Raw genomic sequence first — 16,511 nt, 5'->3', positions numbered from 1 at the left:
TAATCTCTTGTTCCTCTTTCTCCCTCTTGTCATTGCTGCCCTGGCTTCCCCGTGCCCGGGTTGATCGGAAAGGGGACAGCAGGGCCACCAGTCCTTGGCCAAGGCAGCGTTTCTACATATGCACCAGCCCAGCATGGTTCAAATTCCACATGGCCTTGACTCTTGCTTTCTGTTGACATTGTAGCGACACATCAAAGCTGGTCTTTCCTTCTTAAGAGAAATCTGAGGAAATAATAACTTCCAGGAATCGTGAGATAATCTTGATTCTGACATGGACTTTGCTTTTAGAACTGGAATAAGGTTATAACTTTCATTTGTTGTGTAGGAGGTGCTGGTTAATGTTTCTAGAACTACTGAAAATGTTTGTTTGAACCCACTACTGCAGAAGCCTAACTTCCCGTGAAGATGTCACCATTGCAGTGACATGTCAGAGAAAGCTTATCCAGTTCTCCTTTGTGTATCTTTTAAGGATTATTTAAAAGTCTCCCACTTTAAGTGAAGCTAAAAATTGTTGTCTTTCCTGCTCATCGAGTATGCCATGTGTCCTCTCCTTTCAAGAGACCTGTACACCAAAATTATGTGTACATGCAGTGCCCATGCACATTCATAAATTTGCTGTCACCTCACCAAAGCAAACCACAGTTCTCTCTTTTTCAGGAACAGACTGCTCCAGTCTGGGTCGCCCACAGGGTCACAGGTTCTGGCAGCAAACCTGTTCCAGCCTGGGCGCCTCTCCACCTGCTCCGGCGTGGGGTCCTCCATGGGCTGCAGGTGGATCTCTGCTCCACCATGGACCACCCTGGGCTGCAGGGGCAAAACTGGCCTTCACCATGGGCTGCACCATGGGCTGCAAGGGAATCTCTGCTCCAGCTCCTGGAGCGCCTCCTGCCCCTCCTTCTTCACTGACCTTGGTGTCTGCAGGGTTGCTTCTCTCACATATTCTCACTCCTCTGTTCTGGCTGCTGTTGCATAACAGTTTTTGCCCCACATTAAATTTGTTACCATAGAGGTGTGACCACTATCACTGACGGGCTCAGCTCTGGTCAGTGGTGGGTCCATCTTGGAGCTGGTTGGCATTGGCTCTATCAGACATGGTAGAAGCTTCTAGTGGCTTCCCACAGAAACCACCCTTGTAGCCCCCCTGCTACCAAAACCTTGCCAGGCAAACCCAGTGCACATAATATTATGTATATTTTTATCTAGGACTTTTCTTCAGACTAAAGTTAAATTATACGAACACAGGCATGTCCACCCCACTAGATATCATTTCATGTGTTAATGTGCCAGAAATCTGTACCAACACCAATGATGGTGCATTTGGGATAAGTGAGCTACAGTGTCAATATTGTTATTTCTCAAGACCCTATGAAATATCACAGAAGAGAAAAAAAAAAAAAGAATAGTGTTGGACAGATTAGGTTTTCTAGTCACTGAAGTTCAGAAATAAGGTTGTTTATACAAATCTAAGCTTGTTCTATCCAGTTCCTTATGTGTATACGTGCAACATGGAGTTACAGAAGTGAAAATAGCCCATCCCTTCCCTGAAGATGATGGAAAAACTCACTGGCAATATCATTATCATCTTTTATCCGTTATTTTGCAACACTTGCTCACTGCATACGGTCAAAATTCTACATTTAATACTTTCTCCTATGATGCTCAGCACAGATCAAGCTTTTCACATCTTCTCATGCAGTATGTACGACCACATACGCGTTAAGATGTGTTTTGGGGGTGGAAGAAAGAGGATGGTCAGGCCATTCAGCAACGAAGGGGCTGCAGCACAAGGCGGGTGAGCAGGCATGTAGAGGGCCTCTGCCAAGCAGCGCACCAGACCACGGGTCGGGTCAAAGCAGGAGCATTTTACTTGCTTCCATAGAGCAAATGGTGCAAATCAGAAAGATAACGACTAGCAAAAACAAGAGAGATGCGGATGCTGAGGGCACAGGCCTTATTTTCAGGGTGTGAGAACTGATACATCTAGACTAACCAGATGTTTTGCAGCAGTCAGTTAACTGGTGTTTGTGTTTGTGCAGCAAGACCAGGTGAGGAATGTGATTATCCCTCCTTCACCAGGAAGAGTATTGAGGCTGAAATAGATGTTCAAAGTATCAACATATTTGGTGCCCCTTTTGGCCTCCTTTTCAGCCAGTGTATGGCAAAAATCTCATGTTTCTTTTGCATTTAATTTATTTGTAGCACAGCTTTCACTGATGTCAGGTGCAGCTGCTCAGCACTTTGACAAATGCACATTTAGTTACCCTCAGGCAGCCAGCAGAAGGAAGAATAGAATCTTTGACTAGCTGTAGAAAAAATATTTAAATGATCTCCCCATAACCACGTGGAAATTATGTTAAATAAACTCTGTATTCTAGTCCAGAACAGGAATTTCAGCCACTTTAACGAGATTATCTTTTATCCTTTTCCAGATCCTTGCATCATTCATGGCCTCCTGTTTGTTTATCATCTGCACCATGCATTAATGTAGCAGGAGTCTTGCTGAAGGCTACTGTTGTAAATAAGGATTATTAAAATGAATATGCACAAGAAGAGCAAGTTAAAGTAATCCAGGCAGTTTTTGTTCTACAGCGTCCTAATCTTTTAATCCTTTTCTAGGCACATACAATATCTTCAAAGGTGACTGGCAACCATGCCAACTGTTGTAGCCAAAACAAAATATAGGGGCTTGACTGCCTGTCACTTGTGCCCCAGAAGCCAGCCAGGTAGTGACAGTTCATGCAGAAGGAGCAAAATGTAGCTCTTTCTTCTCTTCAGAATGCACTTGGTGACCTTCCCCTTTGGCATGACTTTTCCTTTGGCATGAATAGATTTCCGTTTCCCAGGGCAGGAGTTGGGAGGACATCCTCCTTCCACCCCTTTCCCTCCGTGTTATGTTGTTGTGCATCACACTGTCAGCTCTTTGGGGAAGGACTCTGGTGTAGGTCTCACCACAGCAGGACTGTGATCCCAGACTGGGACCTCCATATGCCACCATAATGCTAAATATGGAGAGACCTCATTCACATCCGTCCACAATTCACAGCAAGTTAACGCCACCAGACTCCTCAGAGGAGATGGGCAGATAATGAGGGACAGAGCATCTAAATATGGTCTTTTGTGACCATTCAGCTTCAGCTTTTGTTTTGGAGCCATCAGTTTTTCCCCAGTTCTTGGCTGACTTAAATGAACAATATAGACTATTTAAATAAAGATGATAGGCATAAGAGGGATGATAAAATTCTCTTTATGTAAATTTAGAAAATACCAAATTATACAACCAAATTATCTGTGACTGCAGCCAAGGACTTTTCCTGGACATGTTGCAATTCCATTCCAGCTTTAGCAGAGCCTTTAAGAGTAAATACTGGCAGTATTATTGTGTTCCAGAAGAGGGTGCTAAAACATAATACTTATTAGAAAACCTGCGAAGCTGCACAATTGCTCAACTCCATGCTTCATCCAGGAGAAGTTTATTGTGGCAGAGTTTTTATTTTACATGCTCATAGCTGGCAATTTAATAGAAGTTTTAGCTTTACCTGTACAGACACATTACACCAGTTTCAAAGACTAAAAGCATAGGAAAAACTACATTCTAGAAAGAACTAATCATACCAGAGGAAAACAAGAGGACAAACTTTCAGTTCTGGTTTGATAAACCACAAAATCTTTTTGCTTTAGCCTGATACTGGGATTTGATTCAACACAGTTTTATTAGCGACAGTTCTTAAGCACTCACTGGGAGTTAAAAATTCTGTTGCATTAACCTCTTAACTCCCTATGATGTCACTAGCACAATCAAGATCTTTAGGTACATAACCATTATCCTGTGCCAATAAAACTAGAAAAAGAATGGATAACAGGAGGAAAATAACCTCTTCCATGTCAGCTCAGGGAAATAAAAGACATTTTGCCATTGAGTTGGACAGATACTACTGACAGGACAATTTAGTGAAACAGGCAGGTCCTGAGTTTAAATCCCAACTTGGAGGAGACTGTGATCAAAAGCAGTGATTTGCAATGTGGGACATGGCTTGTTTCACTTTTCTTTCTCAAACTAAAACTTTATCCTGCTGATTGGAACTTAGCAGGAGTTGAGAGCTGCCAGTAGCCAGCTGATCAGTGGTACGTTGTCCACCTTGTTTCCTGCTGAGCTGCAAACCCAGTGGGACCTGACAGCTCCAAAGTCATTGCAACTCAAAGGTGCTGTTCCTAAGATGCAGAGATATTCCAAACATGACCGGACACAGCCCTGGGCAGCCAGCTCTAGGTAACCCTGCTTGAGCAGGTGGGTTGGACCAGGTCACCTCCAGAGGTCCCTGCCAACCTCAACCAGTCTGTGATTCTGTAAGTTAGGCAGCTTGTGATGAGGTCCAACCTACAACAGCCCCTACACCAGCAGGACTCAAGCTAACTCCATGTGGCATTTCACCATGAACAGCAGTCATTGTGTAACAGCAACAGTCCAGAATGAAGTTCTGGTTTAATTGCGTCCACTTATTCTCCTTGTTACGAGAGAATTTCAGCTGGAATTAAGCAATTCCATTTTTCCACATGTTGATTTATTTTTCTGCCCCGCCTGTCAGTACACGTGCTGTTCAGCAACCACTCAAAGCTAGCACACCTGGTATAGGTCTGCCTGGGATCCAACTAAATATATGGCATTGTCCCCCACACAAAACGGTTGAATCCAAATCCTGCCATAGCCCTTAAATCTCTAAATTCAGGTCATTAGATAGGCTTTAAAAATATCCGTAATACTATTACATCTTCTTTTAGATGCCACCAGAATCCTATTTGTTTACTATATGTGTCTTCATTGGAGACACCTTTGTTTTGACAAAAAATAAAATTGCTAGTACAGAAGGAAATGACATTAATTAATATTAATATAATGTGTCAGGTACAAGGAACTAAAGAAATTAGAAATGTGACATCTTTACCAAACTTGAACATCTGTTTCCTTTCTGTTTTAGACAAAGAAAAACAAGAATAAAGAAAAAATTATTTTGTATTGCCATGTTCTTATGTCTGGATTTGGCTTGACAAGCTAACTCCACCCTGTTTGAACTAAAAAGAAATTGGAATAAAAATTGTGGGCCTGAAGCATTCCAATGCACTGAGTCACTACCATGTTTTTCTGTCTTCCAAAGTGCTCCTAGGTCTACAGCACCTAAAGAGTAAACTCTTGGACAAAGAGGAAAATTTTCTGGTCAGGTAACAACTTCTTTGGGGACAGAATGGCTACAAAAAGGTATTTCTCTTCAATATTTCAAGATGGTCTGTAGTAACAGAGAAATAATTAAATGAATAACCTATCAAAAAGATGAATTAGAGGACAGGCAGACAGGTTGACCTCAGGAATCGTGGCGGTTTAGCGTAGACTAACGTGCCAGCAAACAAGTCTACATCTATAAAAGTGGGCTAGAAGTTACACGAGGACAGGCTTTCACGTGGAGCTTTTGGCAGTATGATTTCTGGGCAGGCAGCCCTGGGAAGACAGCCATTCTCACAGCCTTTGGTGTATCTCTGCCTCTTGGTCCAAGAGAAAGCAAGGGGTGAAGAAGTGCATGGACAAAGAACCTACCAGGAAGGAAGTCTTGAGATTTAGAACATCAGTGCTACATTATGGACAAATATAGCCTGTCTGTACATCAAGCACACTTCAGTTTGTGAAGATGTTACCTGTCCTGCACCACACGTGGTCCCCTTAGCTTATTTCCCCAGCTTGTGCCATTGAAACCAGGAAAGACTATTCTCTGAGCCCTGGTCAACAAAACTCTGAACAGCCAGAACTGAGAGGGCAGCAATGGGAGTGTGTGTATGAACATGTCATTTTTGACAAGTCCTCATTGAGAAAATAAAATAAAAATGAATAATTTTAATATTTAAAAAATATTATTTTGATTTCCCACGCCATAGACTGCTTTATTAAAAACAGGGGAAAATAAGCAGGACATTTTCAACAAGCTTCAATAGTTTAAATAAATGTTTAATAGGAGGTGTAAAGCTTTGTTAGCATTTAGAAAAAAAAAACAGTTTTGAAGGCATGAAATTTTGTCCTTGTGCCACCAAGCACAAAGCTTCTCATCTTGCACAACATTTTTCTGGTTAATATCAGTGGTGGAGTTGGGGTCAGTAGCTCTGTGTGATTTTTTGCCTCTTTTCTAGCCAACCTGAATAAACAGTTGCTTATCAATTCCTCTTTAACAGACAGATATCCAGAGAGCTGCCACAGCAGCAACGGGGTGACACTGATCTCACTTTGACACAACGCATGAAGGATTCAAGGCTTCAGGTCAGAGGACTTCAACTGCAAATATGAGTGCTGGGCTATAAACCAAACCCTCTGTTAAATACAACCAGTCACGTCAGGGTCATGGTAGCCAGCCAGTGTCCTTGACTGCTCCCACACTGGCCTGTCATGGAATCATAGAATAGTTTGGGTTGGCAGAGACCTTCAAAGGTCATCTACTCCAACCCCCTTGCAATGAGCAGGGACATCTTCAACTAGATCAGGTTGCTCAGAGCCCCATCCAAGCTGGCCTGGAATGTCTCCAGGGATGGGGCATCTACCACTTCTCTGGGCAACCTGTGCCAGTGTTTCACCACCCTCATTGTAAAACATTTCTTCCTCATATCTAGCCTGAATCTCCCCTCCTTTAGTTTAAAACTGTTGCCCCTTGTGCTGTCGCAACAGGCTCTGCTAAAAAGTCTGTTTCCATCTTTCTTATAGGCCCCTTTTAAGTACTGAAAGGCCACAATAAAGCCTCCCTGGAGCCTTCTCCAGGCTGAACAACCCCAACTCTCTCAGCCTATCCTCAAAGGAGAAGTGTTCTCACTCTCTGATCATTTTTTGTGACCCTCCCCTGGACCCTCTCCAACAGGTCCATGTCTTTCCTGTACTGAGGGCTCCAGAGCTGTTCCAGGTGGGGTGTCACCAGAGCAGAGGGGCAGAATCACTTCCCTCAACCTTCTGGCCACGCTCCTTTTGGTGCAGCCCAAGATATGATACAACCGGTCACATCAGGATCATGGTAGCCACCCAGTGTCCTTGTGTGCTCTCAAATCGGCCTGTCAATAGAGACCCGTCTGAATTGAATCTTCCCAACGGTTTTTGCGAAAGGCCGGTGGCCCCTATCCACAGTGTCACCTAGGGTGGTGACACACCGTCTCTAACCCCTTCCCCTGCCCAACTATCGCACTCCCACCTCCCTGCGGTTGCTCACCACCATCTCCCCATCCTCTTTGCACGCCCCCCCCCGGCCAGGTGCACGGCGGGGGCCCAGAGGAGCGCCGCCAGCTCACCGCAGCGATGCCGCCGGCAGCCGGGATCCCGCCCCCCTGCCCTGCGGCCGCCGGCGGGGGCGGGCGCGGCGGGGCCGGGGAGGAGGCGGTGCCTTATAGCGGGGGCGCGGCGGGCAGCGCCAACAGAGCCGGGCCAGCGATACCCTGGACAGCGCCTCGCCGCCATGGTGAGTGTCCCCCCGGCCGCCAAAGGGAAGCCCCTGTCCCCACCTCTCCCCGCCGTCTGCTGTACCCCTGCCCCCCGCTCCCGGGGCTGAATGCAGACGAGCCGCCGCTGCTTCTCTTGCATCCCTGCCCCCTTCCCTCGGCTTCGCTGGGGCCAGCTGCAAGCGCGGCCCCGCTGTCCTCCCCGCTTCTCCTACGGGTCAGGTTTGGGGCGTGCTTTTTCGGGGGTGGGGAGGCACCCCCTCGGCTGCCACCCCACCCCACGGCGAGGCATCGGTCAGGCGGCGGAGGGAGGGGAGCGACCCCCGTGCACACCCGTGCAACGCGGGGAGCCAAGTGGCAAGTGGGGATGGGGACAGAGTGGATGGAGTAAGTGGGGGGCAGCCCCCACACACACGGGTCCTCGGGGGGCTGCGGGAGCGTGGGGTGCACCTGCGGCCCCTCTGCCCTTCCCCACTCCAAGCAGGTGTATTTTTCTCTATTTTGAGGTGTGCTTGAGCATGTTACATAAACAGATTATTCCCAGCAGTATGTTAGTAGAAGGTCTTGTGTTAGTCATGCAACCTTCCCTTTTTTGTCCATGTAACGAATGAACAATAGAGTTTTACGTTCCAGTTTAGCATTTATGATAAAGTGCAACAATGCAGTCACCTATTTAGCGAGTAGGACCATTTCACCACAGCACATTGTATCTTTGCAGTCATAGTAACTCCCCCAAAGGAGCTCACCCTGTTTATAAACAGTAATGCACTAAGTGTAATGCTGACCTTACAAAGTAGGACAGTATCATACAGGTATTTTGCAGCTTTAAAGTCTGAGGTACAGCAGGGCTGGAAAATTTGTCCAAGCTTTTTGTATGAGAAGCCTGGGACACAATTAACAACAGAACTTAGTTTTTCTTTCATATGATATAACATTTCTTTTTTCCAAATGTCTTTGCATCATATATACTAAATTCTCCCTTCCTTGCATAAAAATCAATTTGGATTCCCCCTGTCCCAGTTCAGACATAAATAATATTCAAATAGCCATTCCATTAAGTAACTTGAGTCCTCTCCTATTTAATGTTTTTTGCAATCATCTCAGACTTGGGATAATAAATAGCAGAAGACCCTATTGAAAAAGACCAGAAATGGTGCAGTAGTTTATTCTATCTAGGACCCCAGAATGACTTTCCACTACATTTTAAAATTTCTATTTCTTATCAACCAGGGTGAGACATAAATACAAAATATGTGACTAAATTACCATAACTGCACAAAGGCTAAATTAATACTGGCCATTGATAATGTTTTCCTTATGATACGCTGAATCTACATTTCCAGAAGGAAATGCGCATTATTTATCAGTAACTGGTGCAGCTAACATACAGGTTCTCAGAAGAGCTGAGTCAACTGGAAAGAAAGTTGAAATCATTGGAGCCAGTTAAAATATTTCACTTTGACTACTTCCAGGACTGAGATGAAGTCAGTTATGCTGGTGTAAATTAAGGAAAAAAATGTTGGTAGCATAGGCATTGTCAGCTCTGTAGTAATGGAAATGATAGCTGAGATCTATCCTTAACCTATTATTTCTGATTCTTAGAGCTGTTTAACTAACCCAAAATTAGTTTTGAAGCAGCTGGCAGCAGTATCAAGAAATCACCTCTCAGAACTACATGTGTTTCTATTAGCAAGTTTTGCTTGTCTGTTTCTTCAATAACCTTAGTGCTGAAAAGTTGCTGAGATTTCACAAGCTTGTTACTTACACATACAAGCATTCTGGGGGTGGGAGAATGGCTGATTTGGGAAAATCCTTTAAGTGGTACAAAGGCTAAAGGTTGCTTTGGCCCTAAAATTTTTAGACAGTGCATTGGAGCATTAGCTACCAAAACCAAAACTGAACTTTTGTTGAAAACTTCTGCAATGACACTAATGCAGGGTTAAAAGTTACAGCACATCAACATCTAAGTGTACCTGGAGCTTGGGGGCGGGAGGACACACAGACATCAAAGGATACTAGCAAAGGTATCAGGACCAAATGAATTACAAACATAGATTTTTGGGCCAGTTAATGGGAATAGCATTTTACTGGTCCCTTCTCTAGTGGCACAGAAAAAAAAGCAGGTGTATGTTGCTAGTATCCCTTCAACTCAGCTGAGAGAGTGTCCTCAGCATCCTGAGTGTTAAATCACCATTATTTGTAGAAAGCCGCATAAGGAAACCTGTTTTTTTGGAGCTTCATTTTGCTGAAGCAACAAACCATGGCCTTCACCAGGCTTTGTTTCCTTGTCATCCTCACCATAGGAGGGCAACCACAGTGGGACAGTTCTTCTGTTTATGTAGTTCATTGCAGCTCTACTTCAGTGAATCTAGGTCAAATTACACTGGCTCAGGATTTGGCTGCACCCTTGAACTTTAAACCGATTATAAATTTTGATTTGTCAGCGTATATTCCATGGGGTCAAATCCCACTTTTATGGAGTAAGAGAGTGTATAACCTCGCACAGTGCATGGCAACTAATGCTTACAAAGAGGCTAGGTAGCACTAAGGTAAGCATAAACAAGAGAACAGTGTGAAGCTGTATTTAATAGGTTCAAGTATCTGCACCTCTACAATAATTCAGTTACAGAGGGGCTATAAAGACAGGAGCTAGAATATCTTTTAAATTCCCTAACAGACTTAAATAACCAGTGTCATCTGAAATCAGTGAAGAAAGACACCTAACTCTTCTCAGCATTCAGAAGCATCATGGCCACCATATCAGGGTATGATGCTTGATGTGGGCACACATTGATTGCAGGGCATACAGAAAGGGCCCTAGACATCAAGAAACCTCTTTGCTTTGTTGGCAGTAACCAAAAAAATCCCCTTGCCTCATCATTCATTAGTACTTGTTAATCGCCCTGAGCATGAAAAAGAGTATTGCAAAAACAATGTTCCAGCCCCTTAATACTGACACACAAACTGCAAGATCTCTGTAGACAGAGATCAATCCAGCACAAATCCATGGCTGCCGCAGGAGCCAGTGCTACAGCACCCACTGTCAACAAATCTCTCCAGCTCCATCAAAGTGAAAAGGTAGCAGACCAGCCACCCTTCCATCCAGAACCACAGCAGCAAGCCAGGGTTTTGCCATCTGATAGAGAATTAATAAGCTATGAGAAAACATGCTCAGAAACTGCATATAGGACAAAAGGACATAAATACTTGCATAGAAACTCAAGTACGGGCACTGAAGATATTTGCACAGTGACAAAGGAGTGGTTAAAAAAAAACTCCAAGACCTGAAGTAAGAGTCAAGTGTTTTGTTTGTATACTCACTTGTAGGTACCTGCTTATAAAAACTGGCATGCTGACCTTGGTGTTGATTCCTTTCATCTCTAGAAAGATCCTTTGATTCTTCAAGACAGATAACTGTATCTTCATTACAAGCACTCTGACCTGTGAAGATAAGCAGAATCCTGTTGTTCATCAGGCACTCGATTTTATGTTCATTTAGTTTAATTGCACCTCTTGATTTTATTAAAGAAAGAAGTTAATCAGATGAAAACACTCTACAGTTGAACTTCTGACTCAATTAAAAGTTTTTGGGGAAAAAAAACCCAAACCTGCAGTAATATTTTATTTAGGTATTAGCAAAATCTGGATTAATGTAAATATAAAGGGCTGTTTTATACCCTTATTTAAGCCAGCTTCAAGTGTAAATCACATCAGGTAGGATTTTTGCCTGATTTTTTCATGCCATGCTTTATGAGAGTTTTTGTTAATCACTGCCTGTAAAACTGATTTAGAAGTCCAGGCACAGACAGACATTTAAGAACAAATCTTTTACAAAGGGGGCCTGAAGTCCATATTCAATGACAAAGTAATATGTCAGAAGTGCAGCCTGATTCATAATTAAAGAAGGTAAAGGAGATGGGAGGGAAATTAGGAGAATAAAACCAAGCATACCACTGGTTGTTCAGAGCCAGAAAGCTGTTGGGATGAGTCTGCCTCATGAAGGAACCATGGAAGGGCATGAGAAGGATGGCCCAGCGGCAACAGAGAAGAAACACCTTGTGAGACTGTAACTCTGCCACTTTATAAATGCCACACTTCAGGCTTCAAGTTTATCAAATTTATCAGCCAATTTGTCAGTGCTTGGTGACAGCTGAGCTTATAAATCCATGACGTGCATACACCCCATAAGGCTTGCCTTATGGGCCACAATATCTGACTGACTGCATCTTTACCCACAGGACTGCTGCACAGCTAACGAGTTCAATATAAAATAAAGTGAATAGTTACATCTTCTGTGGGGTTTCTTATCCACCTAAGTAACACCAAAAAACACTTTAGTTTTTTTGGGGCTAATTATGCTCAGATCTAGGAGGCTAAGAAGAAAAAAATTTACATCCTACATCTTCAAGAATATGATAATTAACTTTATATTGGCATTAATACTGAAAGTACTCTGATTAGACATCAATATAACAACTGAGTGATTTTTTAAAAATGCTAAGTTCTTCCAGCTAATGTGTTCAAACTGTGTTGCATTTGCTCTTCCTCAGTCAAAACTGACTGTGATGAAATATTAATAGTAAAGGTCAGATGTCCCACACTGAAGGAAATAAAGCTCCATGTGGCAGAAATCACTATATGAAGATGTGTAATTAGAGAATAAAAAATTAAGATTATTTTCATCACTCTAGAGAGAAATTTTGTTTTTTTCCCTCAAGAAGGACAGATATAGAAATGAAACAAGACATACTTCTTATTCTGTGTCTATTTTTGAAAGCCAAACATAGCAAGAAATTGCAATTGGAAGTTGGGTGGCCGAGTTTTAAATAAATGCCTTAAAACCAAGCATAAGGAAATACAACAAAACCATTTTTCCCAGTTCTTAAAAGTCCCCTAAAGTACGCCAGTCAGTAGTTACCATTCATGACACTTTGCAGCAAGCAAAGACAACATGGTACAGCAACCTAATGGGGGGAGTAACTTACACACATAAAGAAAAGTCTACGGTTGTTTTTATTTCCCCTGTGTGACAACAACGGATGCAATTTCCAGGCATTTTTGTGTCATTAAGGCCTTGCCATTCAGCATGGTCATTAGCATTTTGGTTTTAAGAGAAGCCTCAGTCTGGGTGTTTCCATGGTATAGTGGGTTTAAGAGTTTCGGGCTTTCAAATTCCAGTTATACGTGGATTAAACTCTAGGATACCCACTGTTGGGGTTAGCGGAGGACGAGAGCTAATTAGCTTGTGCACCTTCTTATCCAGTGCCAGGAGACTGTGCTTTGTTACTGGGGTTTCATACACTTTTAAGAAGAGGTGTCCTTGAAGTTGATTAGCTTGATTTAAGGTTTTTAAAGAGGTAAACTTAGAACTGTTTCGGAGGAGGAGACATAAGAGAACTTCCATACTTTCTTTTTGTCTTCCTTATTAAGCTTCAAACCCAAATATCATTTTCTTTCCTTTCCTCACCCAGTCTTCTTTAATCATGATTGAAGTAAAAAACATGAAATAGCATTTGAAATCCAAGTTTTTGGCCTGAAGGATTTAAGGGAGAAATGGAAGAAAAAAAATTAAGGACCAGTTAACAGAACAAGAAGATATTTTCCTATTTAAATGTTGGTTTGTATTCTCAAGTGACACTTTGGAAAACACGCATCAGATTCTGTTTCTTCATTTCCCTACATTACACATGCATTTTCACAGCCAGCTTGAAGTAAAAAAATACTTTGTTTCTTACTTTTGGCTGTGAGCACGGATAAAACTGTTCCAAAAAGCAAAGTGCCTTCAAACTGGCAGGGAATAAATGGTTGGCAAGGTTGTCAAGGGTGATTTCCGCGTCAGGGAATTGGCACATCTTTTGGTGAGGGGGTTCTGAATAATACCATCCACACCCGCTTTCTCTCCAATTGCTGGCTGCAGTCAGCCAAGTTACTTCTATTGCTGTTTATAAGGTCAGGTGTGAAGTTGTGCAAGTTCCGCATCTGCTAGAAGTTGGTATTTGTGGCAAAACAGTGTTTTATTATTTACAGAGTTTAATTTTTTCATTGTTTGCCAGTATTCCATGAATTCCAGAGGGAAAACACATGGAGTATGTTTTCATATTTGCATGATTGCCAATCTATTACTCAAACACAGTGCTTAGACCTAGCTGAGAAACATACCAATTTTTTTTTTTATCAATTTGCACTGCTGACTGGCTACTCAAAATTATCATCCTGCCCAAATTCAGAAGCTTTTATAGTATGAAAAATATCCCATGCAATGCTTATAGGAACAGCTGCATCCCTCAGCTGTTAGGATTACACATTTTCCGAGTTTTATGGCATCCTCTGCAATTTCCGGAGCTCTCTTTTCTGTCAGATGGTTAGTTACATATCCTCTCTAAGATTTGTTGAGTTTTTCTGGTACGTGTCAAAAGTATCATAGGTTGTTCATGCTCCCCTTTGTGAGATACAGCTTGTGATTTCTTGGTGCTGAAATGCATTTGAAGCTTGGATCAAAACCAAGCAATTTGTGCAGAGAAATAGAAAAGGTAGCATTTAGTTTTATTCCTCTGCAAAGTACCAGTAGCTTTTCAGGTCAGGGAAAAGCAATATTGAGAATCTTTTCGTTTTAATGCAGTTATTTCTTCCTTACTCCTGGAGACTTTGTAAGTCTGTACTTTAATAGTATCTGAAAAAAAAAAAAAAAAAAAATTGAAAGATAAGAGACTACATTGAAGTTATTTTTTTACAATAACTAAAAGAAAAACTCAAAAATATTCCCCACAGCCTATCCTGGAGGAAAAAGTATCACTTTTTTCCCCTTTTACATTTACTAAATTACCAACATAACTATATATATATATTTAATTCATTTTTTTCCACAAAATAATTTATTTTACATCAAGCAGGAAGTAATTTCCTTCTATTTGCAAGACACCTTTGGGAAATGGCAGAATTCAGATCAAAAAGTGTTTTAATGGAAAGGCGCAAAGTTGAAATCCAAGCCAGAGAACAGTGTCACCAAAACAGATGTAGAAGGGAGAAAAACCATGGCATTATCCTGTTTTTCCTCCAGGTGTGTTTTCATGAGTTAAAAGAGTGTGAGTATTTCAAAATTCTGGCTCATTAAACCTTAGGTCTTGCTGAAGCTTGGTATGCATGCTGCAAGCACTCAAAAGTACTCAATGACTCCTGAGCACTCAGTAGGATAAGGAACATCCTGATCAGCTGAAAACAAGAAACCCATACCAGTCCCCTAGTCTTCAGCAAATCTGGGGGTTCATGTGCTTCTGTTTCTTTTACAAAGGCATCCCCATACCCTTCAGTGCTCCTCCTGCAAATATGGATGACATTGAAAAGACATGGATACAAATGTGATTCTCAGCACTTCTTGTTGGATGCAATAGGGTGGTTATTTAAGTGATGAAGACACACTACTGTTGAAACAATGATGTCATGTAAATTAAAAATACTAAGCCAAATAACAAAGCACTCGCTGCAACATGGGCACCTGTGTGGCAGAAAGAAAAGTGAGTTCATTAAACACCTACGATGCTTCATACATCAATGTAGAATTAGAAAAGGTTTGAGAATTTGTTACCTGAAATGGTCTTGAACTTGACTCAATAAGCCAGTTTGGGATTTATTTTAATCAACATTCAGTTGATCAGATCTTCAGGTTAATACTGCAAGTATCCGAGTCTAAATTATGAAGGAGCAACGTGCGTAGTCACAATGAAGGAAGGGTTCTGTTCAGTTAGAGCCCTCAAATAACATAGTGCTTAGACCTAGCTGAGAAACATACCAAAGAACATCTTCAGACATCACCTCCTGGTTTCTTTCTTAGCATCTTCCTAAAACAAATAATTTCCCACATCTAGATTTTTCTTAAAAACTAGGAATAATTGCATTTCTTTAATTTTACTTGCTTACTTAACTCTCATGGTTATCGCAGATTTGCTCACATTCTGTGATTGTGTGATACCACATTTACACATTTCACAGACTTAAACACAGGTCTTTATTTCTTACTATAGTCTGTTTTCCACAGGAAAGTCTCTTGTTGCTGCTTTTTTGTTTGTTTGTTTTGGTTACACCTTAATTATTCTCCGTTATATTTAAGAACTAGATCTACCATCATTACCTTTGCCATTTCTGTCAGACAACACACTTTGCTGGAAAACATTTATTGTGTGTCTGCTAGTTAGTTTTGCTTCCTTTTTTTTTTTGGAGGAGGAGGATAGAACCTTCCCATTCTATCTGTCTTCAAGGATATCTGTAGTTTTACTTACATCAGCTGCAGGTGCCATCAGTGATAATTCTAACTTGTCCTGTAAAACAAATGCACTTATTACATTTACTTGTAAGAGATTGCCATCTCTTCAAATAGTTCTTCCCAACAACACACATTTAATGCAAATGAAACTGTAGTAAAACTAAAGATACTTGGAGCATCTGCTTCACTTATTGGAAACTCGAGCTCGTGAGGATATTCATTTTCTGGAAAAAGGTACTTGATCAGTGCCTGTGATGTATATATCAGGTCTCAAATGGTTCAAGCTGACCTTGCCAGCAACTCTGTTTTCCTCTTGACAACTGTCTGTCCACTACAGGGCGGCACTGAAACTCATCAATACTTAACCATCAAGGGAAAACATTTTTCCACATGATCTCTGTCTTTCCAAAGGCTGTTTGCTCTAAGGATCAATTAACTAAACCAGTCCACGCAGGTGTGGCAGTCACTGTGGTGTAGCACTCTTGTGTAGATGATGTCACATGGAATTCCCAACTTCAATGGCACTTGATTTTACAGGTCAGCTTAGGCTGATCCTATCAGATTATCGCCTGGAATGATGAAGAAAGCTGTGTGAAAAGCTTTCTACTGAGAAAACCCATCTTCTAATACTAGACATAATCAAGAAAACACAAAAGGTATTGCAAGACCAGCATACCCACTAAAGCAGTGAATGTCTTCTAGCTGTGCTTTCTTTCCATAATATTAGATATTGTGACATGCTTAACCTTGGAATTTTTCTAGTTTTACTTTTCTTCTTTAAATCAGCAGTTACTTTTAAGTG

General features: G+C 41.8%; 1 protein-coding gene across 1 annotated transcript in view; it reads left to right on the top strand.

Moving 5' to 3' along the window:
* Positions 1–7,312: 7,312 nt before the first annotated feature.
* The window catches only part of ELOVL2 (ELOVL fatty acid elongase 2), a gene marked incomplete at both ends in the record, with an annotated part of 49,074 nt that continues 39,875 nt past the window's right edge, over positions 7,313–16,511 (top strand). The window contains one exon of the mRNA XM_082044583.1: positions 7,313–7,669. Coding sequence (XP_081900709.1) covers positions 7,313–7,669 — 357 coding nt within the window. The remainder of the gene's footprint in view (positions 7,670–16,511) is intronic.

Source organism: Streptopelia decaocto (assembly GCF_964273445.1).
Source record: "Streptopelia decaocto genome assembly, chromosome: 2".
Classification (NCBI taxonomy): Eukaryota; Metazoa; Chordata; class Aves; order Columbiformes; family Columbidae; genus Streptopelia; species Streptopelia decaocto.
The sequence above is the reverse complement of the archived record's forward strand: the minus strand, read 5'-3'. Positions and strand labels throughout refer to the sequence as shown.